The 27,045-nt window shown below is 39.4% G+C and overlaps 1 protein-coding gene across 5 annotated transcripts in view; it reads right to left on the bottom strand.

The window, feature by feature from the left end:
* The window catches only part of PAK1 (p21 (RAC1) activated kinase 1), a 161,935-nt gene that overhangs the window by 17,417 nt on the left and 117,473 nt on the right, over window positions 1-27,045 (bottom strand). For all 5 annotated transcript variants that reach the window (XM_025286269.3, XM_025286270.3, XM_044943448.2 and 2 more), the window contains 5 exons: window positions 23,657-23,831; window positions 21,300-21,363; window positions 9,537-9,585; window positions 3,762-3,874; window positions 409-526 (listed from right to left, as the gene is read on the bottom strand). In XM_025286269.3, the coding sequence (XP_025142054.2) occupies window positions 409-526; window positions 3,762-3,874; window positions 9,537-9,585; window positions 21,300-21,363; window positions 23,657-23,831 (519 nt within the window). The remainder of the gene's footprint in view (window positions 1-408; window positions 527-3,761; window positions 3,875-9,536; window positions 9,586-21,299; window positions 21,364-23,656; window positions 23,832-27,045) is intronic.

Genomic DNA, 27,045 nt, shown 5'->3' with positions numbered 1-27,045 from the left:
ACCAACTCCCAGAGTTTACCCAGACTCACGTCCATCGAGTCAGTGATGCCATCCAGCCATATTCTGAAAGAAAGTTTATATATATATATATATATATAAACTTTATAAGTTATATAAAGTTATATATTATAACTTTACATATATAAAGTTATAATATATAATATATATATTATATAAGTTATAAACTTATATATATATAAACTTTCTTTCAGAATATAGTTACCTTTAAAGAAAAAAGAATGATGATAAAAGTCTCAAAATAGGTATCATAAAAGGATGATGGGAGAATACAACTAATTTCTCCCACCTCTACAGTGCCCAGGCTGAGATCCCATCAGATGCAGAACCCTGAGATACATTGATATGGAAACCATGTCCTGCTCAAGTCTAACTGGCTGTTGGCCTTACCTCACGGCACACAGCTGCAATCTGACCTTCGTCCATGCAAGTTTCTGTTACCACGTCTGTCAAAGAACCTCCAGCCAAATATTCCATGACAACCCATAGCTCATCTCCCACAAGGTAACTGCAGGGGTAAAGGTAAAAGGTGAGTAGGAATAGGGTACACTGAGCCATAGCAGTGGCTTTCAAAGGACAAACATATATACAGGGTGACTCTGCATTTCCCTCAACTCTGAAAGGGTCTAGGGTCCTTTTTTCTGAAGAAAAGCAGAATCTATCGGACCGTTTCACTAGCTTGACATCTCTTAAGGATTCGACTGGAGAAAACAAAGCAGACTGTCCTGTGAAGCCCCAAAAGATAGAACTAAAATCACTAGGTTGAAGATGCAATAAAATTTCATTTCATCACAACACAAAGCAGTATTTCTTAAAATCAGGCATGGTTCCCACATCTCTAGAAGCCTGAAAGCAGAGAGTACCCAAACATCTGATGAAGATGGGATCTGGAGTCCATGTTACCAATATTAGGGAAGTCACTAAACATCTTTGAGAGTTCTACTAGATGTGAGATCCATGAGATCAGTACCAGGTCATGTTCAAGATTCCATCCCCAGAGAGAGTGGCACAGTAGATGTCATTATTTACTGAATAAATCAATGAATAAAATAAAAGATAACTGCAAATGTTAAATAAAATACTGGTTATAAAAACCATTAAAAAGCTGTAGTTTTATACACACATCCATTCTGCTGACAATGATCTCCATTTTGAACATCTCTGATTCTAAGAAGGGAATAAATTTGGTAAGGATTGCAGAACCAAAGCCTCTTCTGGAAGCCAAGGGTTTCCAATTTAGTACTGTATCACTAGATAGACTGTGGGGCTGAGAAGGGCTAAAACTGAAAGGTTCACTCAGGGACTGGATCACTCAGCTCTGTTATATGATAAGTAAAAAAGTCACTTAGCCTGTCAGTTTCCTCAGCTACAAAATAAGACACATAAACAACAAAGATAGTCTAGAGCTCTACAAACTCTTGTGCTAGCTTTAGACAAAGGAGGCAGACTGGATTGGCTTGAGCTGTGTGGTATGTCATATCATCTTCATCCCCCTATTAGACTACTGCTGGGCAGATGGGAGGCTACTGGAAAAAATAAACAGTCTCAAGTAAACGATAAGATTTAAATCCTATTCTCTTGCCTATTAATCAATTCAGTCCTCTTTCTATAATATTATGCATTCTCTATACATCAAAGTCTTGCAGTTTTTAATGTCCATGAAGAATAAATATGACATTAATTTCTCCTTCAACAATGGACCAAATTTCTCCTTTGGACTTGGACCAAAAGAGAATTCAGGACTGGGTAAAAAGGCCTCCACTACCTATTTCATCCCTGACAAAGAATGTGCATTTATAGACCATCCCCCAGCACATCGAAAAGACATCTGTCAACTTGGACTGACTGGGGGAAAAACATGAGTGTACAAAAGATTATGTGGACACTGACAAAGCAGAGTCCCTTTAGCTGGGTCTCACGTAATGCTCTCAAGACCAGATTCATGTTGTCTCAATTACTATGCAGCTATACACTGTGCCAAGGTACCATCAAAAGAGCTTCAGAGCATCCCATATTTAGAGAAGGAAAAATATGAATGGAGTTCTCCTCTGGGAACTCACAAAAACCACAGACTCTCAGATGTAGGGCCCTCACTGAATGTTCAGCTTAAGAGTACCCACTCTTCTCCTCCAGCAAGAACTCCTAGGTATGTTTTTCTACACCAGACTACAACTGATGGCAGGGACTGAGCCTAATTTATTTCTGACTACAGAATATAATAAGCCTCTGGAAACACTGGCAAAGGCATGATAAACAAACAATTTATAAACCTTCTAATCCCATTCCCAGAACACAGATTCATTCAACCACATGCATTTTGTTGTTTACTTACCTCCACTAATGAGGAACTCACTATTTTATGAGATAGGCCATACCCTTAAGACAGCTTTCATTTTTCCTTATCCTGAGCCAAAATGTGGTATCCTTATAACCTTCAGAAGCTTATCCATGCTTTATTCTCCATATAATAAGTTCTTAAAAGAGATGGGAGGATGAATAACTTCAGAGGATTCTTCAGAGCCAGTCATGACCTACATCATGGAGAGACTATCATCTCCAAAACAGAGAAGGCCAAAGTCCAACTCCTTTCCTCTTTAAAGAAATGAATGCTTACCACTTTTAGATTTGGAACAAGAAATCTGGCATAATCTGGCAGCAATGAAAACAAGTTGGCAATGCACAATAAATAGTAAGAAAAATTACTCAGAGTCCAAGACTTGCTCCAATGTCACCTTCACCTCTGATGTCTCTGAAACCCAGGCAAGAAGCACTTCCTTTTGTTCAGATATGGTATAAAAGAACATAATATGATGGAAAGGGCATGGACATTGATGCTAGGAATAGTCAAATCCAAAACCCTCATTTGCTACTTACTGGCTTACTGGTCTTGGACAAGTTATTAACTTCTATGAATCTCAGTTTCTTCATCTGTAAAATACAGACAATAAACCCTACCTCATAATGAGATACTGCTATTCACAAAAGTGCTTAGTACAAAGAAAAGCATAACACAAACATTAGCTACAACTCTTATTATTACCTTAAAGAGCAGAATTCTTACAGGCTGGAAAGACAGGTTAAAAGAATCAAAAAGGAATTTAATGAAGATAACCCAAAATCTATGTTAGCAGTTTAAGGCAAGCTCTTGTTAAGGGGCAAAAAAAAAAAGGATCAGAGATTTGAACTGACTACATACTTACTAGGGGTCAACAATGAAAACAGAACACTTAAAATTTTAAAAAAAAATTTTTTAAATGAACAACAACAACAAAAAGAATGAAATCAAGTTCCATAGAGTTTAAAACAATGGAGGGGTTGCACTGTCTCCATACAGCTCAAATCTCAAACAAGGCTCAAATCTCAAACAAAACTACTGAATGTCACATTTTAAGATAATGCAGACAAACTAGAAGTTATTCAGCAGGGTAAGCAGGATGAGGAAAAGATATGAGATGCAGAATGATTTAAAGACCTTTGCGTCTGACTCAGGCAGATGGGCTGAAGGCATTCCCTGGGGCGGGACCAGCTGGGAGAAGCCATAGGGTGGTAGGGTTCAGCCTAACCCAGAAGACTGTGCAGCAGTTAGAGATGTCCAGCAGCATGCAGGCTCAGAGGCACAGAGCTGAGCACCTTAAAAGATTCTTGAATGGAAACAGTTCTGAGTGCTGGTGTTGCCTTTCCTACTAGCACTACATCCATCAGTCCCAAAGGCTTATTTCTCTGACAGGACTACCACTCCATACCTGTCCAAGTAGTTCACAATATTTGGGTTCTTGTTTTCCCTCATGACCAGGATCTCATTAATAATCAGCTCTTTCTTCGGCTGCTGCTGAAGGTTCATCTGCTTAATGGCCACCTGAAATCAAAGTACATTCAATGTATAACCAGAGTCACTCCGAATTTACTGAGCACCTACTAAGTACCAGACACAAACACTTAGGAGATAGAGATGAATAAAATATGGTCTGAGCCCTTGAGGAACTCACAGTTTATCACTGAAGACCAATGGTACTCAATGCAAAGTCCAGCTACATCACCTGGGAATGTGCTGGAAATGAAAATTTTCAGGCCCCAACCAAACCTACTGAATCAGAAAATATGTGGTGTCTTTTTTTTTGGAGGGGGGGTTGCGGAGGGGGAGGGTACTGCGTGGTTTGCACAAATTTTCTATTTAATGGAAAAGTTCACTTGCTAAGTATAAAGATCATTTATTACTTGGCATTGGTATTGGTGTCACTGGAGGTGAGGATAAGACATGGTTATGAAGAATTTAAATGAGGAAGTAAAAGAATTTAAAAACTGATCTTTCCATTTACCTCTCTACCTTCTTAGATCTCTACTTAATCCAAGCTCAAGTATGGATAAATAGGGACTTCCTTTTCCTCAAAAACCCTGTATTTTAACAAGCCCTCCAAGTAATTCTAACGTGAACCAAAGTTTGAAGATCAAACTTGCTACAAAATACTTATATTAGAAAAAACACTTGTAAAACTTACAATATAAAAGAGGTGTGCTTTAACAAAGCCCACACAAAATGTTACAGAAACATAAAGCTGGCAAGAACTTTTTCACACGATCAATATAGAGGCTTCATAAAGGGGAGATGCCTTTTCAAACTGTGGAAAAGTAAATCAGAGTTGACCAGGTTAAGAGAGAATAGAGAAAGGGGATCCTTAATGTTTATGTATGAAAAAGATCTTCATAGGCTTTTTGTCTATAGAAATAAACAAATTTTCACATAATACCAATTTAAGGAATATGTTAGTTTCCAAGACACTTTTGCATCCATTTTTTTCAGTGTGTCAGATACTACATAGAATATTCTCAAATGTATTTCATTTAATCCTCTGAGACATGTTATGACTTAAATATTACTACTGACTATGTCTGACAGATGAGGAAATTGTAATTCAGAGAGGATATGTGACTTGCAAGCACAACAATTCAGTAGCAGAGTCAGGATTAGAATCTCAAAAGCGATGCCCATTTATTCTGCACACAGAGCCAGATTAATCTCCCCCACTGTACACATTTGATAACACTCTCCCAGATTCAAAATTAAAAAGGTTCCTGTTCCTAGAGATGTTCCTTGGCCCAACCTTCAAAGTCCTTCCGATCTGACCTCTATCTTACTTCTCACTGTATTCTTTCATATGCTACAATGAAAGATGTATGCTCATATCTGAGCCTCTCTCCATTTGGAACATATTACACTGTTTTCACATGTTCAAAACCTTCTTATACTTTGTATCAGACCAAAAGAAATTTCGTTCTCCAAACCAGAGAGGTTTTTTGCCTTCTTTAAAGCCCTGTAAGACCATATTTACACATCTCTTATGGAACTCACCACATACTGAATTGTATGATGATTAGTTAGTGTGTGTATCTCGAGACACTTAAGAGCTCGTTTGAAAGCTCAGAATCCCTGGTGCCAAGCATAGTGCCTGATACAGTATGTGTTCAGCAAATCTTTTTGGCAATGAAGAGGAAAAGATAGAATTCAGTGGGCTGATAAATACTTTGTTTTTAAAGTATAAAGAGCATCAGCAATAGGCTACTTCATCCCACAGGACTAGTCTTTAAATTATTTAAGGGTTTATTTCCTAGAAATAACATCGAAGAACATGAACATCTAACAGAACAACTACAACTAGTCGTTCCAGAATCATCCAGAAAAGCAGAGGATGAATAATTCAACTTTTATGGGAAAACTCCACACTCTATTATTTCTTCAAATCAAGTATGGACAGTCTTCTGCCAAAAGTCATTTATCAGTAAGAACAGAAACTATTTTTTTGAAACATTCTGACCACCTCCACTCCCTACCCTAAGTGAGAAAAAATTATTTTGGAGTAGGGTCTCCTATCAGGGAAGGCTTCTGGTCTGGCTACACTTTTCTGTAACACTTGATGATTAGCTTTTTCTAACATGTGAAGAGGAAAACATTGATTTAAAGGCCCATCACATTAAGACTGTAAGCCCTTATAACACATATTAAGATCTGGACCCTGTGCAATTCCTAAGGCCATCCTGGAGGATGGAACAGAGCTTGTGAACTTCCCAGAGGTCACTGCTGGCAGCAGCAAGGGAGAAGAGAGGCAGGCCATGGATGACAGAGGAGGGGACAGTCCTTTCCAACAGCTACTGACTAAACATGGGCTAGGCTAAACACCCTTCACCTGATCAGATCCCTCTTAACTCAAGCCAGCAGACAGCACTCCCATAACAGGAAAAGAGCTGGACTTGAACTCTGAGGGCCTAAGCTCTGGGGCTGATTCTGTCACTTACCAGCCTTGACCAATCACAAGCTCCCTGAGCCTCCATCTCTTTATCAATACTGAAGATAATAATCCCCACCCTGATTTCCCTTCTCATAGGATTCTTTTGGGAACTAAAAGAAATAGTGGCCAACATGTTACTCATACATAAGAAATTTAAATAATACAGTAATACAACAGTGAAAATGCTAATCACTGTCATAACTGCATTTGATGAGTACCTGGCACAGAGCAGCAAGAATGACAACATAGTCAGCAGGAATGACAGCAAAAACCAACCACTCTCCCGCCACACAGTGTTAGGTGCTTGACTGACATCATCTCTGTAAAACAACCCTGTCAAGTGAAAATCATCCTCTGCATTTTCAGATAAGAAAATAAAGACTAAGACTTACAAGGAAGTTTCCCAAGGTCATACAAGCCTTGTATGACTTCAAAGCGTCTTCCAGTCTATTTTCTCTATTACACCCATTCCCTCTAAAAATAGGCTTGAAAATGAATTGTCGGATCTATAACTAGAAGACTTCCAGCACTAACATGCTAATCTTCCTATTTGTGACAGGCAATAGCTCTCCTTTCCCATCGGGTAACTCCCAATACGCAGTCACTCACAAAGACAGAGCATCCCGCCAGCTCCACTAAAGATTTATACTCCCTGAGGGAGAAAATGAGGCCTTCCTGGCTACACTGCATTAGCCACCCTAATGGACTTGCTTCCATTCATAGTTTTGTAACCACAAAGCAAGCACATGACATCAAGCTTGTTTCCCGTGGGCAGCTTCTCACACATGCAGCTCCAGACCTTCCAGGAACGAGCCAGCACCAGCCTGCCTCCCATCAAGGGCTGTGAGGCTCCAGAAGTCAGAAATATGACAAGGGGCCATGCTGCCAAAACTTGCTACAGCCTAGCAGTCAAGAAAACACAAGTTAAGATTTTATAATCAAAAGATTCTAACCCAAGTCCTTGCTAACTGCTGGCAGCACAACCCCGCAAAAGTTACTTTAACTCCAAGCCTCAAACTCCTCATCAGTAAAAAGGAAATAATACTGCCTACTGTGTAGGGTTCTTTTTAGTATTGGTATAACCTCCTCTTTTCTATCTCTGCCTCCAATATAGCATATTTAAAATCAGCAAAATGATACCATCCTTCCTTCCTTACTTACTATTATTTCAACACAGGTTTCTGTCAGCACTGTAAGAGTTTTATATGTACACAACAGAAAGTATGATTTCTTACACTTATATATATATATGTTTTTTAATGTCTGAATCTTTCATAGTTCTTAGCATAAGTGTAGTATAAAGCAAATGATCAGTGAACACTGTGTGAAATAAATATGTGCAGATAAAAGTTAATATATACGTAATTCTTAGTTTATGATGTATTTTTCACATGCATTGCTTCACTCAACTTATTTAACAGTCTTGTGAGGTGTATGCTATCATGCATATTTTATAAAGAAATAAAATTCAAGCTCCAGAGGTCAAACAACTTTTCCAAGCTTTTATAAGTAAGTAAAGGTAAACATCTGGGCTTCCCTTGTGGCTCAGCTGGTAAAGAAGCCACCTGCAATGCGGGAGACCTGGGTTCTTTCCCTGGGTTGGGAAGATCCCCTGGAGAAGGGAAAGGCTACCCACTCCAGTATTCTGGCCTGGAGAATTCCATGGACTTTATACTCCAAGGGGTCACAAAGTGTTGGACACAACTGAGAGACTTTCACTATCCACTAAAGGTAAACATCTAGTTATCTGGTTCTCACATCAAAGAACAATTAATAAATCTTTCAACATAATTTTTTTTGAAGTTGACTTACCCTCAATGGAGCCTCAATATTTGCCTCAGACACTTATAAAAGCCTGACAAGAGCACAGTGATTTATGTGACTTCTCCAGTACATCATGGGGTTTCAACCACCAAACATATACAAGCAGGTCCTAGTAGCCTCCCTCAGAGGAGTCCAACTCTATTTTCATTGGAACAAGAGGTGCCTCTCAAGTTCTGAGCCCCATTAATCTTTGAACTAAGACCTTTCCCAGGTAACTCCCATCCACAACCCACCTGCCAACATTCCTGCTCTGCAACCAAAGAGTACAATGCAAAGAAACTTTAAGCATTCTAGATTTCCTTCCTGGCATCCTTCTGCTGAAGATAAGATCTTGGGTCATCAGGCCTTAGCAATAAGATTACAGATTTCCCAGCTTATGAAACATGAGAGACAAAGAGATGCCTCCAAATGAGAACTTCAATGTCTACCAGAATCCTAGGGACAATGGAAGACCCACTAGATTCGAGACAAGAGACAAGGTTCTAAATCTCTTCTGTATCAGATGTCTCTCCTAAGCACCAAATTTGTAAAAATAACTGTCTACCAGGCAGTTTCACATGGTCTCTCAGGCAGTATCTGACTTCTTCAAATCTATACTTCCTCTGATCACTCACTTGGGCTTCCCAGGTGGTACTAGTGGTAAAGAATCCACCTGCCAACACAAGAGATGCAGGTTTGGTCCTCAGGTGGGGAAGACACCATGGAGAAGGAAATGCCAACCCACTCCAGTATCCTTGACTGAAAAATTCCATGGACAGAGTAACCTGGTGGGCTATATTCCATGGGGCCACAAAGAGCAGACACAACTGAGAACACACATACACAGATCACTCACTTGTGAGTCATCCTCACCAAATTCTGTCAAATCTACTTAAAGTGAAAGTTTAGTTGCTCAGTCATGTCCAACTCTTTGAGACACCATGGATTGCAGACTACCAGGCTCCTCCATCCATGGGATTTTCCAGGCAAGAGTATTGGAGTGGGCTGCCATTTCCTCCTCCAGAGGATCTTCCCAACCCAGGGATCGAACCTGGGTCTCTCACATTGTAGGCAGACACTTTACCGTCTGAGCCACCAGGGAAGTCCCTCAAATCTACTTAAGTACCTCTCAAATACATCACTTTTCCCCATTTATAATGTGCTACCACCTTAGTCCAGACATCATCTCTCACATGGAATTACCCAAAAACCTGCTGAGTCACCTGCTCCACTCTTATCTCTTCCAATCTCTTCTCCACATTGCAGCCACAGTAACTTTCCAAAATCTGTAATGTTCACCATGTTGAAAGACTTCTAGTCTACAATAGTAAGAAACTAGAAGAGTCCCTGTTGATCTAAGAAGGGCTAAAACTTAACAAAAAAGAGTAAGAAACAGTAAAACTGAAGGAGTAGTAGTTGGTGGTGGATACTTACCTCCTGTCCTGTGGCTACATCCATTGCAGTGTACACAGTGCCCGAAGCACTGAACAGGTGTGGGAAAGAAAAAAAAAAAAAACAGGTGTTAGATGAGGTGACATTTGTCAGATGAAGCTCTCCACACACAATCTGGCAATGCAAGTGTTAATAAAAATAGTAGCAAAAAATGATCCTCCCCTCCCCGTTGTCTCTTCGACTCTCATGAAAAGCAGTATGTAGCAGCAAAGAGAATATAGGCTCAAGTGGCCATCAGCAGGTGAGGAAAGAAAGTAGGGACAGAGGAAGAAAGCAGAGAAATTCTGGAATAATGCTACGAAAATGAACATGTCCATTCTAAATGACTAAAAATCTCACTTTATGCCTATAACCATGAACTCTGCATATCTGTGAGTGGTATGCAACAATATTTGTAACCTTACATGACAATGTGTCAGATTTACATGATGTGATTGGAAGAAAATTAAAATCCTATGTACTGCAAAAATGTATTCTTGGTAAGCCCTGTGATTACGCTTCCCAGAGAAGTCATGTCAATTCAGGGAGAAAAGTCACTTTTAAGTTTGCCTGGAAGCCAGAAATTATGGTCATCAGCTTCCAAACTCTTTGGTTAGGATTTTATTGTAGCTACATGTCAGGAAATTGAGATCAAAGATATGGACAATCAAATAAGGACTGGATTCTCTACATTAGCAGTTACTTCCTCATTACTAATCATCCTACCCCTAGCCATCTTCTGTTATAAAATTGATGTCCATATTCCTGTCCCCATTCCCCCTTATCCCACCAGATGTACCATTCTTAAAGGGCAAAATGCCCAGGCCTCACAGGACTGGACATTTTCAGACTGCTTCTCCATGATTACAGAGGAAAGCTACTCAGGCCCACTGGGTAGTACTTAATTGTTTCCAATAGACATATAATTAGACACATGAATTCCAAGTCAAACAAACAAAATTCTTCACTCTTAAAGGGAAAAAAAAATTAAGCAAAAATTATAATAGTACCAATTTATCATATATATGTGATATGTATAGTTTTTTTTAAGATTTTTTTTTATTGAAGGTTAATTGCTTTACAGAATTTTGTTGTTTTCTGTCAAACCTCAACATGAATCAGCCATAGGTATACATTTATCTCCTCTCTTTTGAATCTCCCTCCCAACTCCCTCCCCATCCCACCCCTCTAGCTTGATACAGAGCCCCTGTTTGAGTTTCCTGAGCCATACAGCAAATTCCTGCCGGCTATCTATTTTATATATGGTAACATAAGTTTCCATGTTACTCTTTCCATACATCTCACCCTTTCCTCCCCTCTCCCCATGTCCATAAGTCTATTCTCTATGTCTGTTTCTCCACTGCTGCCCTTTAAATAAATTATTCATTACCATTCTCCTAGATTTAATATATATGTGTTAGAATACGGTATTTATCTTTCTCTTTCTGACTCACTTCACTCTGTATAATAGGTTATAGGTTCATCCACCTCATCAGAAATGACTCAAATGTGTTCCTTTTTATGGCTGAGTAATATTCCATTGTGTATATGTACCACAACTTATTTATCCATTCATCTATCGATGGAAATCTAGGTTGCTATCATGTTCTAGCTATTGTAAATAGTGCTGTAATGAACAATGGGATACATGTGTCTTTTTCTACTTCACTTTCCTCAGGGTACATGCCTAAGAGTGGGATTGCTGGGTCATATGGTGGTTTTATTCCTAGGTTTTTAAGGAATCTCCATACCATCTTCCACAGTAGCTGTATCAATTTACAATCCCACCAACAGAGCAAGAGCATTACCTTTTCTCCATGCTCTCTCCAGCATTTATTGTTTGTAGACTTTTTGATGATGGCCATTCTGACCAGTATAAGGTGATATCTCATTGTGGTTTTGATTTCCATTTCTCTAATAATGAGCAATGTTGAACATCGTTTTATGTGTTGTTAGCCATCTGTGTGTCTTCTTTGGAGAAATGTCTGTTTAGGTCTTTTTCCCACTTTTTGATAAGGTTGTTTGCTTTTCTGGCATTGAGTTGTATGAGCTGCTTGTATATTTTGGAAATTAATCTTTTGTCACTTGTTTCATTTGCTATTATTTTCTCTCATTCTGAAGGTTGTCTTTTCACCTTGCTTATAGTTTCCTTTGCTGTGCGGAAGCTTTTAAGTTTAATCAGGTCCCATTTGTTTACTTTTGTTTTTATTTCCATTACTCTAGGAGGTGAGTCATAGAGGATCTTGCTTAGATTTATGTACTGAGTGCTCTGCCCATGTTTTCCTCTAAGAGTTTTATAGTTTCTGGTCTTACATTTAGGTCTTTAATCCATTTTGAGTTTATCTTTTTGTACAGTGTGAGGAAGTGCTCTAATTTCATTCTTTTACATGTAGCTGTCCAGTTTTCCCAACACCATTTACTGAAGAGGCTGTCTTTGCCCCATTGCATATTCTTACCTTCTTTGTCAAAAATAAGGTACCCCTTGGTGCATGGGTTTATTTCTGGGCTTTCTATCTTGTTCCATTGGTCTATATTTATGTTTTTGTGCCAGTACCATACTGTCTTGATGACTGTAGCTTTGTAGTATAATCTGAAGTCAGGAAGGTTGATTCCTCCAGCTCCAGTTTTCTTTCTCAAGACTGCTTTGGCTATTTAGGGTCTTTCATGTTTCCATATGAATTGTGAAAATTTTTGTTCTAGTTCTGTGAAAACTGCCATTGGTAATTTGATAGGGATCGCACTGAATTTGTAGATTGTGTTTGATAGTATAGTCATTTTCACAATATTGATTCTTCCTACCCAGGAATGGAGTATCTCTCCATCTGTTTATGTCATCTTTGATTTCTTTCATTAGTGTTTTATAATTTTCTGTGTACAGTCCTATCCTAGAGAATGTTCCATGTGCACTTAAGAAGGTGTATTCTTCTGCATTTGGATGGAGTGTCCTAAAAATATCAATGAGATCCATCTCATCTAATGTATCATTTAAGATGTGTGTTTCCTTATTAATTTTCTGTTTTGATGATATGTCCATTGGTGTGAGTGGGATGTTAAAGTCTCCTACTATTATTGTGTTACTGTCAATTTTTCCTTTTATGTCTTTTAGTGTTTGTCTTATGTATTGAAGTGCTGCTATGTTGGGTGCATAGATATTTACAATTGTTATGTTTTCCTCTTGGTTGATCCCTTGATCATTATGTAGTGTCCTTCCCTATCTCTTGTAATATTCTTTATTTTACGGTCTATTTTGTCTGATATGAGGATTGCTACTCCAGCTTTCTTTTGTTTCCCATTTGCATGGAATATATTTTTTCACCCTTTCACTCTCAGTATATATGTGTCTTTAGCTCTGAAGTGTGTTTCTTGTAGACAGCACAAATATGGGTCTTGTTTTCATATCCATTCTGCCAGTCTGTGTCTTTTGGTTGCAGCATTTAATCCATTTACATTTAAAGTAATTATTGATATATATGTTCCTATTGCCATTTTCTTAATAGAATGGGGTTAATTTTATAGATCTTTTTTCTTCGCTTGTATTTCTTGACTATATAAGTCCCTTTAACATTTGTTGTAAAGCTAGTTTGGTGTACTGAATCATCTTAACTTCTGCTTGTCTGAAAAGGTTTTTATTTCTCCATCAATTTTGAATGAGATCCTTGCTGAGTACAACAATCTTGGTTGTAGATTTTCCCTTTCAGTACTTTAAATATATTCTGCCATTCCCTTCTGGAGAAGGAAATGGAAACCCACTCCAGCACTCTTGCCTGGAGAATCCCATGGACAGAGGAGACTGGTAGGCTACAGTCTATGTGGTCACTAAGAGTCCGACACAACTGAGCAACTTCACTTTCACTTTTCGCTTTCATGCATTGGAGAAGGAAATGGCAACCCACTCCAGTATTCTTGCCTAGAGAATCCCAGGGACAGGGGAGCCTGGTGGGCTGCCGTCTATGGGGTTGCACAGAGCTGGACACAACTGAAGCGACTTAGCAGCAGCAACAGCAGCATTCCCTTCTGGTCTGCAGAGTTTCTGCTGAAAGATCAGCTGTTAAGAATATGGGGTTTCCCTTGTATGTTACTTGATGCTTCTCCTTGCTGCTTTTAATATTCTTTCTTTATGTTTAGTCTTTGTTAGTTTGATTAGTTGGAGAAGGCAATGGCACCTCACTCCAATACTCTTGCCTGGAAAATCTCATGGACGGAGGAGCCTGGTAGGCTGCAGTCCATGGAGTCGCTAAGAGTCGGACACGACTGAGCGACTTCACTTTCACTTTTCACTTTCATGCATTGGAGAAAGAAATGGCAACCCACTCCAGTGTTCTTGCCTGGAGACTCCCAAGGACGGGGGAGTCTGGTGGGCTGCCGTCTATGGGGTTGCACAGAGTCGGACATGACTAAAGCAACTTAGCAGCAGCAGCAGTTTGATTAGTGTGTGTCTTGGTGTGTTTCTCCTTGGGTTTATCCTGTATGGGACTCTGTACTTCTTGGACTGATTGACTATGACTGACTATGACTTCCTCTTCCATGTTGGGGAAATTTTCAACTATAATCTCTTCAAAAATTTTCTCATACCCTTTCTTTTTCTCTTCTTCTTTTGGGACCCCTGTAATTTGAATGTTGGTGCATTTGATATGGTCCCAGACATCCCTGAGACTATCCTCAGTTCTTTTCATTCTTTTTACTTTATTCTGCTCTTCAGAAGTTATTTCCACCATTTTATCTTCCAGTTTACTGATTCGTTCTGCTTCAGATATTCTGCTAGTGATTCATTCTAGAGTATTTTTAATTTCAGTAATTGTTTTGTTTGTCTCTGTATGTTTATTCTTTAATTCTTCTAGATCTTTGTCAATTGATTCTTGCATTTTCTCCATTTTGTTTTCAAGGTTTCTGATCATCTTTACTATCATTATTCTGAATTCTTTTTCAGGTAGTTTGACTATTTCCTCTTCATTTACTTGGACTTCTGTGTTTCTAGTTTGTTCCTTCATTTGTGTAGTATTTATCTGCCTTCTCGTTATTTTTTTCTTAACTTATTGTGTTTGAGGTCTCCTTTTCCCAGGCTTCAAGGCTGAATTCTTTCTTCCTTTTGGTTTCTGCCCTCCTAAGGTTGGTCCAGTGGTTTGTGTAAGCTTTGTATAGGGTGAGATTTGTGCTGAGTTTTTTGTTTGTTTGTTTTTCCTCTGATTGGCAAGGCTGAGGTGGTAATCCTGTCTACTGATGACTAGGTTTATATTTTTGTTTTGTTTGTTGTTTAGATGAGGCATCCTGCACAGGGTGCTACTGGTGGTTGGGTGATACCAGGTCTTGTACTCATGTGGTTTCCTTTGTGTGAGTTCTCACTATTTGATACTTCCTAGGGATAGTTCTCTGGTAATCTAGGGTCTTGGAGTCAGTGCTCCCACTCCAAAGGCTCAGGGCTTGATCTCTGGTCAGGAATGAAGATTCTACAAGTAGTCTGTTATGGCATTAAGTGAGATTAAAACAAATATCCAAAAACGAGAAATCAAAGATAAACCCCAGACAAATGGCAGTTACAAAATCAGGCAAATAATAAATAAAATAAATGGAATATACACATATACATATATACCCAGGAGCAAAGTCAAAACAGTCCAACAAAAATAAAGTCCAGTAGATTGACCCAGCAAACAAAGGAAATCAAAAATTATATTTACCAGTTAAGAACAAAATTAACTAAAGTGCAAACTGGAAAACAAAACTAAAGCAAGGTGCCAAGTGGGGAATAAAGCAATGAAAACAAAAATAACAAATATGTTGAGGGGAAAGGAAAGAAAAAAAGAAATAATAGATATGCAAAGTTAAATAGAGATAGATGAAGAAGATTTATATACGTTAAAGATTAACTGCAAGGGGAAAAGAACAGTAGGAAAGGCAAACAAAGGAATAAATATAGAAAAAATATAATAGATTTTTAAAAATTAAAATCATAAAAAAGATAAAAGAAGAAAAAAAAAAAAATCAGAAGGAAAAAAAATAAGGAAACTTCCACAGAACTGCAAAAGTCCAATGTAGAAGCAGAGGTTTATAACAGGAATAAAAAGTGTGACTGTCAGAATGACCATCATCAAAAAGTCTACAAATAATAAATGCTGGAGAGGGTATGGAGAAAAGGGAACACTCTTGCATTGCTGGTGGGAATGTAAACTGATACAGCCACTATGGAATATGGTATGGAAACTCCTTAAAAAGCCAGGAATAAAACCACCATATGACCCAGCAATCCCACTCCTAGGCATATACCCTGAGGAAATCAAAACTGAAAAAGACACATGTACCCCACTGTTCACTGCAGCTCTATTTACAATAGCTAGAACATGGAAGCAACTTAGATGCCCATCAACAGATGAATGGACAAAGAAGTTGTGGTATATATATATACAATGGAATATTACTCAGCCATAAAAAGGGACACATTTGAATCTGTTCTGAGGTGGATGAAACTACAGCCCATTATATAGTGAAGTAAGTCAGAAAGAGAATATAAATATCGTATACTGACATATATATATGGAATCTGAAGAGATGACACTGATGAATGATTTTCAGGGTGGCAATGGAGAAACAGATATAGAGAACAGACCTATGGACAAGGTGGGAGGAGAGGAGGGAGAAGGGGAGATGTATGGAGAGAGTAACATAGAAATTTACAATACCATGTGTAAAACAGATAGCCAAGGGGAATTTGCTGCATGACTCAGAAAACTCAAACAGGAGTTCTGCCACAGGCTGAAGGGTGGGGTGGAGAGGGACATGGGAGGAGGTCTGGGAGGGAGGGGACATGGATATACCTATGGCTGATTCTTGGTGATGTATGACAGAAAACCACAAAATTCTGTAAAGCAATTATCCTTCAATTTAAAAAAAAGAAACATTAAAAAAAAGTGAATATATGTATAACTGATTCACTGTGCTGTACAGCAGAACACTGTAATTACAACATTGTAAACCACCTATATTCCAATAAAAATTTAAGGATAAAAAAAAGTGACAGAATATACACATATACATATACACCCATAAGCAAAATCAAAACAGTCCAACAAAAATAAAGTACAATAAATTAACCCAGCAAACAAAGGAAACCCAAAATTACATCTACCAGAACAAAACTAACGAAAGCACAAACTGGAAAACAAAACTAAAGCAAGGTGCCAATTGGGGACTAAAGCAATGAAAATAAAACTAACAAATGTATTGAGAGGAAAGGGAAGAAAGGAAAGAATCAATATGCAAAGTTAAATAGAGGTTGATAAAGAAGATTTATATACATTAAAGATTAACTGCAAAGGGAAAAGAACAGTAGGAAAAGCAAACAAAGGAATAAATGTAGAAAAAATAATATTTTTTAAAAATTAAAATTAAAAGAAAGAGAAAAGAAAAAAGAAAAAAATGGAAAACACCACAGAACTGCAAAAGCCCAATGTAGAGACAGAGGTTTATAACAACAATATAAAAAGTCACTGAGGAAAAAAAAAAAAAGAAGTTCAAAAGCTTAATTAGATTTCATAGTGCCAATAAAATTGACAACAACAGAGGGGGAAAAAAGAAAAAAAAAAATCCAAAAGAATCTACAGAACAAGTCAAAAGATAATAATAAATGTTTTTCTTGAATGATTGCTCTCACTGGGAGTCACAGTCCACCTCATCTCTCTAGGATTCCCTCCAACACTGTACTGATCTCTGTACCTGCTGTGGGGGCAGCTCAGATTCTAATCTGGTCCTACTCCTGTGTGTTCTTGCCTCCAATGTCCACAGCTATCAGAACCAGTGCATTTTCTTTTGCAGGAGTTCTCAATGTCCTTTTATATATTCCATAGAATATATAAAAGTCTGACTAGTTGACCATGTGGATTTAATCTGCAGCTTGAACAGCTGGTGGGAAGGTTTGGGGTCTTCTTCCTTAGCCACATTGCCCCTGGATTTCAATTGTGGTTTTATTTCCACCTCTGCATGTGGGTCGTCCACTGGGGTTTGCTCCTGAGGCTGCTCTGGAGGACTTGGGTTTGCCCCTGTGAGGGTCAGGTGTGGAGGTGGTAAGCTGCTTGGGTTGCAGGAGTTCTGGCAGCACCAAGTACTCAGGGGAGCTGGAGGCTAGGGCAGCAGGAAATATAGTGCTCTCGAAAGGTATGGCAACCAGTATTAGCCAATATGCTCCAATATTCTTGCCTGTAGAAACCCCCTCCCTAACAGAGAAGCCTGGCAGGCCACAGATTACAGAGTCACAAAGAGTTAAACACTACCGAAGTGATCCTGTGAGAACAGATGCAAGACATTTTTTGCCTGTGGCAGCTCTGCCCCATTGAGAGTTGAGTGGGAAGGTGATGCAGTCGCTTGGCTTGAGGGGACCCTGGCGGTGCCAAGTGTGCAGGGACACAGACTGCCTCTGCAGCAGGAGTTATGGCCCTATCAGAGTCTTTTTTCGAGCCTCTTACAGCTGGCTATCAGAAGGCCTCTTTGGCCAGTCTTTCTCCATAGCTCCGTCCATTCAGGCACTTAGAAGGCTCCCTTGCCTGGGGTCCTACCCTGTTGTTCAGCGCATCAGGCACATAGAGGGGCCCCCCCCCCCGTGGCTGGGGTCCTATTCTGTAGACCAGCACGTCAGGCACTTAAAAGGGCACCCTGGGTGGGGGTCCTACTCTGTAGTTCAGTGTGTCAGGCATTTGATGGGCCAGCCTTTCTATTGTCCAGCAGCTGATATTGGCATGTGTAGAGAGAGAAGCTATGGTGATGGCTCCACCCCTCTATGCGTGACTCAGCACTATCATCTTGCTTCCACGGCTGCCTGGCTTTCCTCCACCAGCATTTCCCACCACTATCTCCTCCCTCACATCCCCTCCATTTGTCTCTCTGTAGTCAACAGCAGCCCTCGCCCTGGGACTGCTCCACAATCCCTAAACTCCAACTCCCAGCCACTATGCCTTCCAGGGGACCTGCATCCCTGTCCAGGGTATGTACGGCTGTAGCAAGGACTGTCTGATTCTTATTTAAGCTGCCACAGATCAGCTATTTCACTCTCAGCCTTAAATGTTTCTCCTCTGGCTCAGACAATTGCCCCAATGTGGGGACTGGACCCTTGCTTCAGTTCCCCCACTGGCTGAGGGTCCAGTCCTACTAACACTCCCGTTTCTCCCCCTAGTTGCTTTATCCTACCGAGTTTTGCATGGTTCTATATATTCCTTCCAGAGAAGGCAATGGCACCCACTCCAGCACTCTTGCCTCGAAAATCCCATGGATGGAGGAGCCTGGTGGGCCACAGTCCATGGGGTCGCTAAGAGTAGGACACAACTGAGCGACTTCACTTTCACTTTTCACTTTCATGCATCGGAGAAGGAAATGGCAACCCCACTCCAGTGTTCTTGCCTGGAGAATCCCAGGGATGGGGGAGCCTGGTGGGCTGCCGTCTATAGGGTCGCACAGAGTCGGACACAACTGAAGCGACTTGGCGGCAGCAGCAGCAGCATATGTTCCTTCCACTGGTCAGGCACTCCTGTCCACTCTCAGCTGGAATTCTGCATGCACTTCTGTGTCTGAAGGTGTATTCCTGACGTATCCATGGAGAGAGATGTACTCTACATTCACCTACTCTGCCATCTTGTTTCTTCTAAGATTTTTTTAGGTGGACTATGTTTTTTGTTTGTTTGTTTCTGTTTTGTTTTGTTTTTTGGCCCTGAGGAATGTGAGATCTTAGCTCCCCAACTGCAACCAGGGGTGCAGTATTGAACCTGCACGCCTCCATTGGAAGGCGAAGTGTTAACAACCGGACCACCAGGGAAATACTCCATGTATAGTTTTAAAATAATGGAATGTGGAAACACCAGCATAGGTGCTTAATAAGTACTGCAGTCCTCTCTCAGCACTAACATACCTGTCAAATAAGCAAGGAGAAATCTTTTGCAGATAGTGCCTATTTATGGGCCACATACATCTGCATATGCATATATATAAAATATATAATCAACAGTTTGGGAGGTAAAAGACCCTGAATCCACAATCCCTCTCCCTTAAATGAAGAAACTGATGTCCAGAGATAGGACCTGACTTATCCACACTTATCTGTGTACCTTTCTTCTACATTCTTAGTATCTCAATGTAATTAGCTTAAGAAAATACCATCCCAGATTACTCAGAGGCAAGGAAAATAATGTCTTCTCAATGTGTTAACTACCTTATACTAGGTCAGACTCACAAAAGCATGTCTAATAGCAGAAGCACTGGACCAGGGAAAAAGGAGATCCACTCAAGTCCAGGGCTACTTTGAGGATTAAACTGAACAACAGATGCAAATAACAGTTGTAAGCTATAGAATACTGTACAAATACAACATCAGTATACTATGCATTACTTTATCTTATTTCAGAAGTTCTTAGATATATAAGAAAGAAACCTGAGGAATTCCCTTGCATTCCAGTGGTTAAGAATCCATCCTCCAATGCAGGGGATTCGGGTTTGATCCCTGGCTGGGGAACTGAGATCCCACATGTCTCAGGGTAACTAAGCCCATATGCCTCAACTAGAGAGCCCATGTACTGAAAACTACGAAGCCCATGCACCACAACTACAGAGCCCACACACTCTGGAGACTGCACAACACAACTAGAGAGAAGCCACCATTCTGCACCTAAAAATCCCACATGCTGCATGGAAGATCCTATGTGCCACAACTATGGTGCCACAATTTTTGATGCCCTGATGCATCAAAAATTTAAAAAGAAAGAAAAAACAGAAAACTTCAATGACTTCATTAACAACAATGTTTTCATTCATGTAACACTGAGAGCTTTCTACAAGCCAGATACTTTTTTCAGTTTCTTTTTAATTTTAGCTTTGGGTATCTCTATAGAAATCTCATTCTTTTTCTTTTTTATATAAAGGCATAACTTACCTAAACTAATCTGCACAAATCTTAAGTATACAACTTGATGATTTTTCAATATGTACACACCTACATGTTCACCATCAACCCCTCAAAGTTCCCTCATGCTACTTCCTAATCCTCCCAGACACAACCATTATTCTGACTTACATTAGCATGTATTAGTTCTGCCTGTTCTTTAACTTCATATAAAAAAATCACACAGTATTTGCTCTTTTATATCTGGCTTCTCTTGCTCAAAAATACTTTTAAGATGTATCACAGTATATTATAATTTTTTGTTTGTCTGCCTATCTCCTTCTGTAGATATGAGGGTCTCTCTGAAAGCAGATACGGGCCTATTCATAGCTGTACTTGTGGCACAGTATCTAACAGAGATTCAGCCAAGATTTGCTGAATCATACACTGAGGTCAGAATACAAGATGCAGAAAAGGAACCAGAGAGTAAGAGATATGATTTCTGTCATCCACTAGAAAAACAGGTCCCATATACTAGCAGAAGAGTCTGTGAGTTCTGTCTTTCATTTCATATTAGTGCTAGTAAGTCTCAGCACCAGGTAAACAAGGTTAATATGGAAAAGCAGAGCTATAATTTGGGAAGAAGGTTTTTGTGCTAAGAAAATAAATGGTTTTCGCACTCTCAATGCAGGGATATTTTTAGCAACAATGTCAGCTAATGGCACATCTCACATATTAAAACATAATTCTGGAAGCCTGAGATCAGCCTAATAAAACACCTTCAGATGGGTGAGGGGTGAGGTGGAGAATGAAGAAAAAGGTTTAGAAGAGGCAAAACAAAAGCAAAATCATATATATATCAGCACATATGATTTTAAGTCATTTTTCTAGGGAAACAAAAGGCGCCTACTAACCCTTGTCCAATCTTCTCAAACCGTGTGTATTTCTTCTTAGGATCACCCACACTCACTATGCTGCCTTTAAAAGAAACAGAGAACATAAATCAGTTTTTCCCAGATCAACAATACAAAACAAGCTCCATGTTCCCCCAACTCTGAGCCAGCAAAGATTAAAGAACTATCTCCAATACCCTAAAACCACACTAAGGTGCTTAGATTTCCCTCTTAAGTTTCAACCAAAAGTTTCACCTCCTTACCACTTTTATTAATAGTACCCTAATCCATTTCTAATCTCCTAAAAGTTATTCATTCATTTTTAAATTCATCAATTCAATAAACATTTTCTAATTTTAATATGCTCACTTATTATGCACTAAGCCCTAGGTTGAGTGTAACAAATGAAGATCCAGTTAATGGACCCAACAGATGAGACCCAGTTAAGACAGTCTCTGCTCTCAAGAAGCTGTAATCTCATACAGGAAACAGACACCATGTATAAAGTTCCATGAACATAAAATAATTGCTGTGATACAGAAAGAAGCAAAAATATAGACCAGGAAGGCCTCAGAAGGGAAATGAACCTGCACTAATTTTTCCAGGGAGAGAAAGTCAAGAAGGGGTTACAAAAAAAGTATTTTAAGTGCAAAAACACAGAGGTATGAGAAAGTTCACAGCTTCAAAAAAAAAAAAGTCTTCTGAAGATGGTAAAACTGAGCCTCACTAAAGGGAAGATACTTCCCCTCAAGGTCACACAGCAAAGTGGTGTCCGAGTTAAGATTAGGAGTTCAGGTTTGGTCTTCCACTCCAAAGTGCTTTCCAATAATATCAATTACTAGGATTTTATACTTTTCAAACACATTATCTCATTTGATTTACAAATGAGACAGGGACTAACATTCCTATTTACAAGATGAGAAAAAGGAGGGCCAGGGAACAGTAGAAAATTACCCAAGACCCAAGTTAATGACTGTGCTAGGGCTTCAACCCAAGGGTCCTTAACTCTCAGGCCAATCTGTTTTTGCATAATCCTATGTTCTAAGTATCCTAAAGTATCTAAAGTATCCTAAAAAAAAATCTGATTCAGAGAAAAAGAATACATACAGGAGTAAATAGATGCCAAGGGAAGTGGCTTTTCTTATTTCATCATTTCATAGAAGGGCTCTGGGTAAGGGCGAGGCTTCCCTGGTGGCTCAGACAGTCAAGAAATCTACCTGCAATGCAGAAGACTCAGGTCCCATCCTGGGGGCAGGAAGATCCCATGGAGAAGGGAATGGCTACTCACTCCATACTCTTCCCTGGAGAATTTCATGGACAGAAGAGCCTGCTGGGCTACAGTCCATGGGATTGCAAAAAGTTGGACATGACTGAGCAACTAACACTGGGCAAGGGCAACTTTGGAAAGAGTGAAAATTTTTTTAAAAAGTCAAATAAGAATTATCAGGATGAAATCAAAAGCCACTAAGCTAAGGAACCAGAAACCTCAGCTTTAGAAAGCAATGCCAGTGGGCAGACTTCACCAGATCAGTCACATCAAATCTTCTTTAGAAGTAGATAAGTTCAAAGAATAAATCAAAAGCCTTCTCAGATGGCTTTTTCAAGCCTACAGGCCAACCCATTCCTTTCTTCTCATATGAATTCTCCTGCAGATTACTTAAAAAGAGAAACAAGCTGCCCTAATAACTCTCATCACTAAAAAGCAAAATGGGAGTTCCCACCTGACTGCAAGAAATAGCATGCTCTGATTACAGGAGCACAAGCTGCATGCTAATTCCAGATCTGTCACTTTTTGGCTGCATGAATTTTTGCAGAGCATTTAGCATTCCTAGCCTCAAATAACTTAACTGCAAAAAATAAGGATTATAATGTCTGTCTTCACAGGGCTAAAATAAGGAATAAATGTTCATTTGGTACATATTGCAGGCTCACAAAATGTTAGTTTCCCTTCCTTCTTTTTCTACAACCAAATGGCAGCCAACAGAAACATCAATAACCAACATAGCACTCTTCCTCACCAGGTTTACACAAGACCTCAGTCTTTCTCAACACAACCTTTCAGATTATATTGTAAGTAAAAGCTATTTGTCATCTCCATAAGCCATGCCTGTGGTAAGTGATTCCCAGCCTTTGAAGTGGGCTATTCACATACTCTCTCATCATATTCCCATCCTAACATAGCATCTAATCAGGGCTGGTGAGACAGAGGAGGTGGGTGTAGGGACGGGTGAGAAGAGGCACAGTCTGGCAAGATATAAAGCACAGCCACCACTGACATACACCTAGCACAGAACCTAGATCTTTATAGCAATAGAATTCTCTTTGTGCTCAACCAGTCACATACCAGAGGGAAATTAAAAAACCTACAAAGTGCTTACGTAATTTCTCCAAGATCTCCTCATCAGACATCTTAGGCTTCTTCTTCTGCTTCTCAGTATTCCGAGTCAGAGCATCAGGTGGAGTGGTATTATTCTCAGTAGGTGAAATGGGAGATGTAGCCACATCCCGAGTTGGAGTAACAGGAAGTGGTTCAATCACAGACCGTGTGTATACCTGCATTGTTGGTGCAAACATTTGGTGAGGCCAGCCTCTCTTAGATTTATGTGTTAGAACACCCAAAGAAGAACAAATCTCAGTAAACTCATCTCTTCTACACCTTTGGGGTGCCATTGCCTTCTCCATAGAGTTGCTAATGAAGAGTATCCTATGATACTCTTCCTCTACGCCCAGGCTGTGAGAATGGAATGATCTTCCTTGCTCTCACTTTTTACAAGGGTTAGTGAGAGTCTAAGCACTTAAAATAATCAATATAAGCTACACAACTCTCACTATAAAGAGTTTAAAGGACATCCTATCATTAGATGGGAATCCCCTTCATCTGTAAAATTCTGTTCTTTCCCAAGCTGAAATGAATATCCTGTATTCCTACAGTACTTTTCACTGCTAATACAACACTGAACATTACCTTCATTTGAGTTACTCCCTCTTTAAATCCTGAACGCTCACAGAGAAAAAACTGCAACTGTTCTTCTTTAAGAGGCCATGGGATAGAGTTATTTAGATTACAGACTCTGGAACCTGCCAGACTTAAATTCCAAATCTTATTCTTACCATTTGTATGACTTCGGGCAGACTACTTAACTTTTCTATGCTTTAGTTTCCTTGTCTGTAAAATAGTGATGTTAGTGATACTTATCTTACAGAGTTGCTGCTGCTGCTGCTACTGCTAAGTCACTTCAGTCATGTCCGACTCTGTGCGACCCCACAGACGGCAGCCCACCGAGCTCCCCCGTCCCTGGGATTCTCCACGCAAGAACACTGGAGTGGGTTGCCATTTCCTTCTCCAATGCATGAAAGTGAAAAGTGAAAGTGAAGTGGCTCAGTCGTGTCTGACTCTTAGCCATCCCATGGACTGCAGCCCACCAGAATTATCTGTCCATGGGATTTTCCAGGCAAGAGTACTGGAGTGGGGTGCCATTGCCTTCTCCATAGAGTTGCTAATAAACCATAAATAAACTAATTAATGTGTGAAATAAGCAGCACCACATTCAAGAGACATTAAGCTTTCAAATTTCGGCTAATATTATACTGCCTATTCATTCATTTACTTAATAAGCATTTACTGATAATCTGTTCTTTGCCTTGCTGTACAAAATGCTGCCCCATCCACTATTTCTGTGAAGGAAGTCTTGGAGAAAGTCCTAACTAGGCAGAAAGGACAAATATCAGAAAAAAAGAACAATCTATATACTACTGAGGTTCAGAAGAAGTGATCACATGATCTACTGCCCATCCCCAAGAGATGCTTCAAGGCATTTATCACTTTTTTCATAAAAACGTCACAACAATTTTTGAGTTAGTCTAAAGACTTCCCTATAGCTCAAACGGTAAAGAATCTGCCTGCCATGCAGGAGACCAGGGTTCGATTCCTGGGTTGGGAAGTTCCTCTGGAGAAGAGAATGGCAATCCACTCCAATATTCTTGCTTGGAGAATTCCATGGACAGAGAAGCCTGGTGGTCTACAGTCCATGGGTGGTCTACAGTCCACGGGTGGTCTACAGTCGCAAAGAGTCGGACACGGCTGAGTGACTAACACACACACACACAAAAGCTCTATGAAGACAGAGAATCTGACTCGTTCATCACTGCGCTTCTGTATCTAACCAATCATCTAACAAAAAGTAAGCATTCAGGTAAAAGTTTCATGAATCACAGAACAAATAAATGGGGTTCTTCAGCCAGATCTTGAAGGATGGACATGGTTACAATAGGCAGAAATGGAAGAGAACTTTCCACTAACTTATTGCTAGTGGAAATAGCAATAAGTTGAAACATTGAGATCAGACACTATTGTTTCTTTACTGACTACTCCAGCATAGTGATTCCTTAATTTTCTATTCTGGCACATGTAGACAAACTATATCCCTGGCACCTAAACATGAATTTCATGCCTTGTCCTCCTCCTTTGGTTCTGACATGGCTCCTTGAGGGGAAGAAATCTGCCTTTTCCTTCTCTAACATTCTCTTTTTCTGGCTCCCAGAATAGGTCTGCTCATATAAAAAAAGGCCACTATGCTATGCTGGAATATAACCTGGACCTGGGGTAAATTACCTGCTTTCAGTTCTGGCTATTTTGCTTATACTCTTTGGATAGATCAATTTACCTCTCCAAATCTCAACTTCTTCTTCTTTTATAAATTAGGAATTAACAGTATCTTTTTAGAGAGGAATGCTATGAAGATCAAATTTATCAGTTCATTCAATACTGCCGTTCTAAAACCCTTTAAGAACTATGTTAATCACTGCAAACACACACATATATGTGTGTGTGTGTATACATATACACACACACACATATATATCCTCTACATATACATACACAGACACACATATATATTTCCTCTACTTGTAAGGAATTCATGGTTTAATGGGAAAATTTTTTTAAATGAACATGCTTGCAAATCAAAAAAACCTTTCCAATGTGACATCTCTGGACAGCTCTCTGATTCTGAAGCTCATTATCCTTAAAGTGACTTTGTAACCTATAGAAGCAGTGATTCCAGATTCTGCTTATAAATTATAATTCTAAAAGGTCATCTAATCCCCTTGAATTGCCTCCACAGCATCTCCCATACTCAGTCAACCAACATCTGCCTGAATACTTCCATGAATTCTCTAGTTCAGAGACAATCTTCTTTGAATTACCACAGAGTTTAAGCCCTAAATCATTCTCTTGTCATAATAAAAAGTCCAAACAAAGAAACACTAGTAGTATCATCTAATGATAGATCAGTGCTCAGTGATGCTAAATCATGTAAAACGCAGATTATGCAAAGTGAGGGCAAAGGGACCATGGCTATTATGAAATGCAAGAACCTCAAAGGAAGTTAAATAAAAATCACTGCCAATATCCAGCATCAAAATGTACTCCTGATGTCCAGGATATTAATAGCACTAATGTTTACAAATTCTCTTGAGTCTTTCAGTATCATCAATAATGTCTTAAGAGCCTGAACACTGGACATTTAACAGAGAAGAAACGATCTATAGCAGGCTAATTTGTTGCTTCCTAGGAGACTGGAACAATTTATGTTACTTCTACACTAAGTAACATTAATTCTGCATATCTTCCTGCCTGTAAAGAAAGTAGGGCTAAGTTGGTATGAAGACCAACTATTTAGGACACCATGGGACTATCTGCAAATCAACGATAAATAAATACACCACTTCCTGTCTTTAGTCATACAGAAAGTACCTTTCAGTCAAG

This window comes from Bubalus bubalis, chromosome 5 (genome assembly GCF_019923935.1).
Source record: "Bubalus bubalis isolate 160015118507 breed Murrah chromosome 5, NDDB_SH_1, whole genome shotgun sequence".
NCBI classification, from domain to species: domain Eukaryota; kingdom Metazoa; phylum Chordata; class Mammalia; order Artiodactyla; family Bovidae; genus Bubalus; species Bubalus bubalis.
Note: the sequence above shows the minus strand (reverse complement) of the source record. Positions and strands in the feature narration are given on the sequence as shown.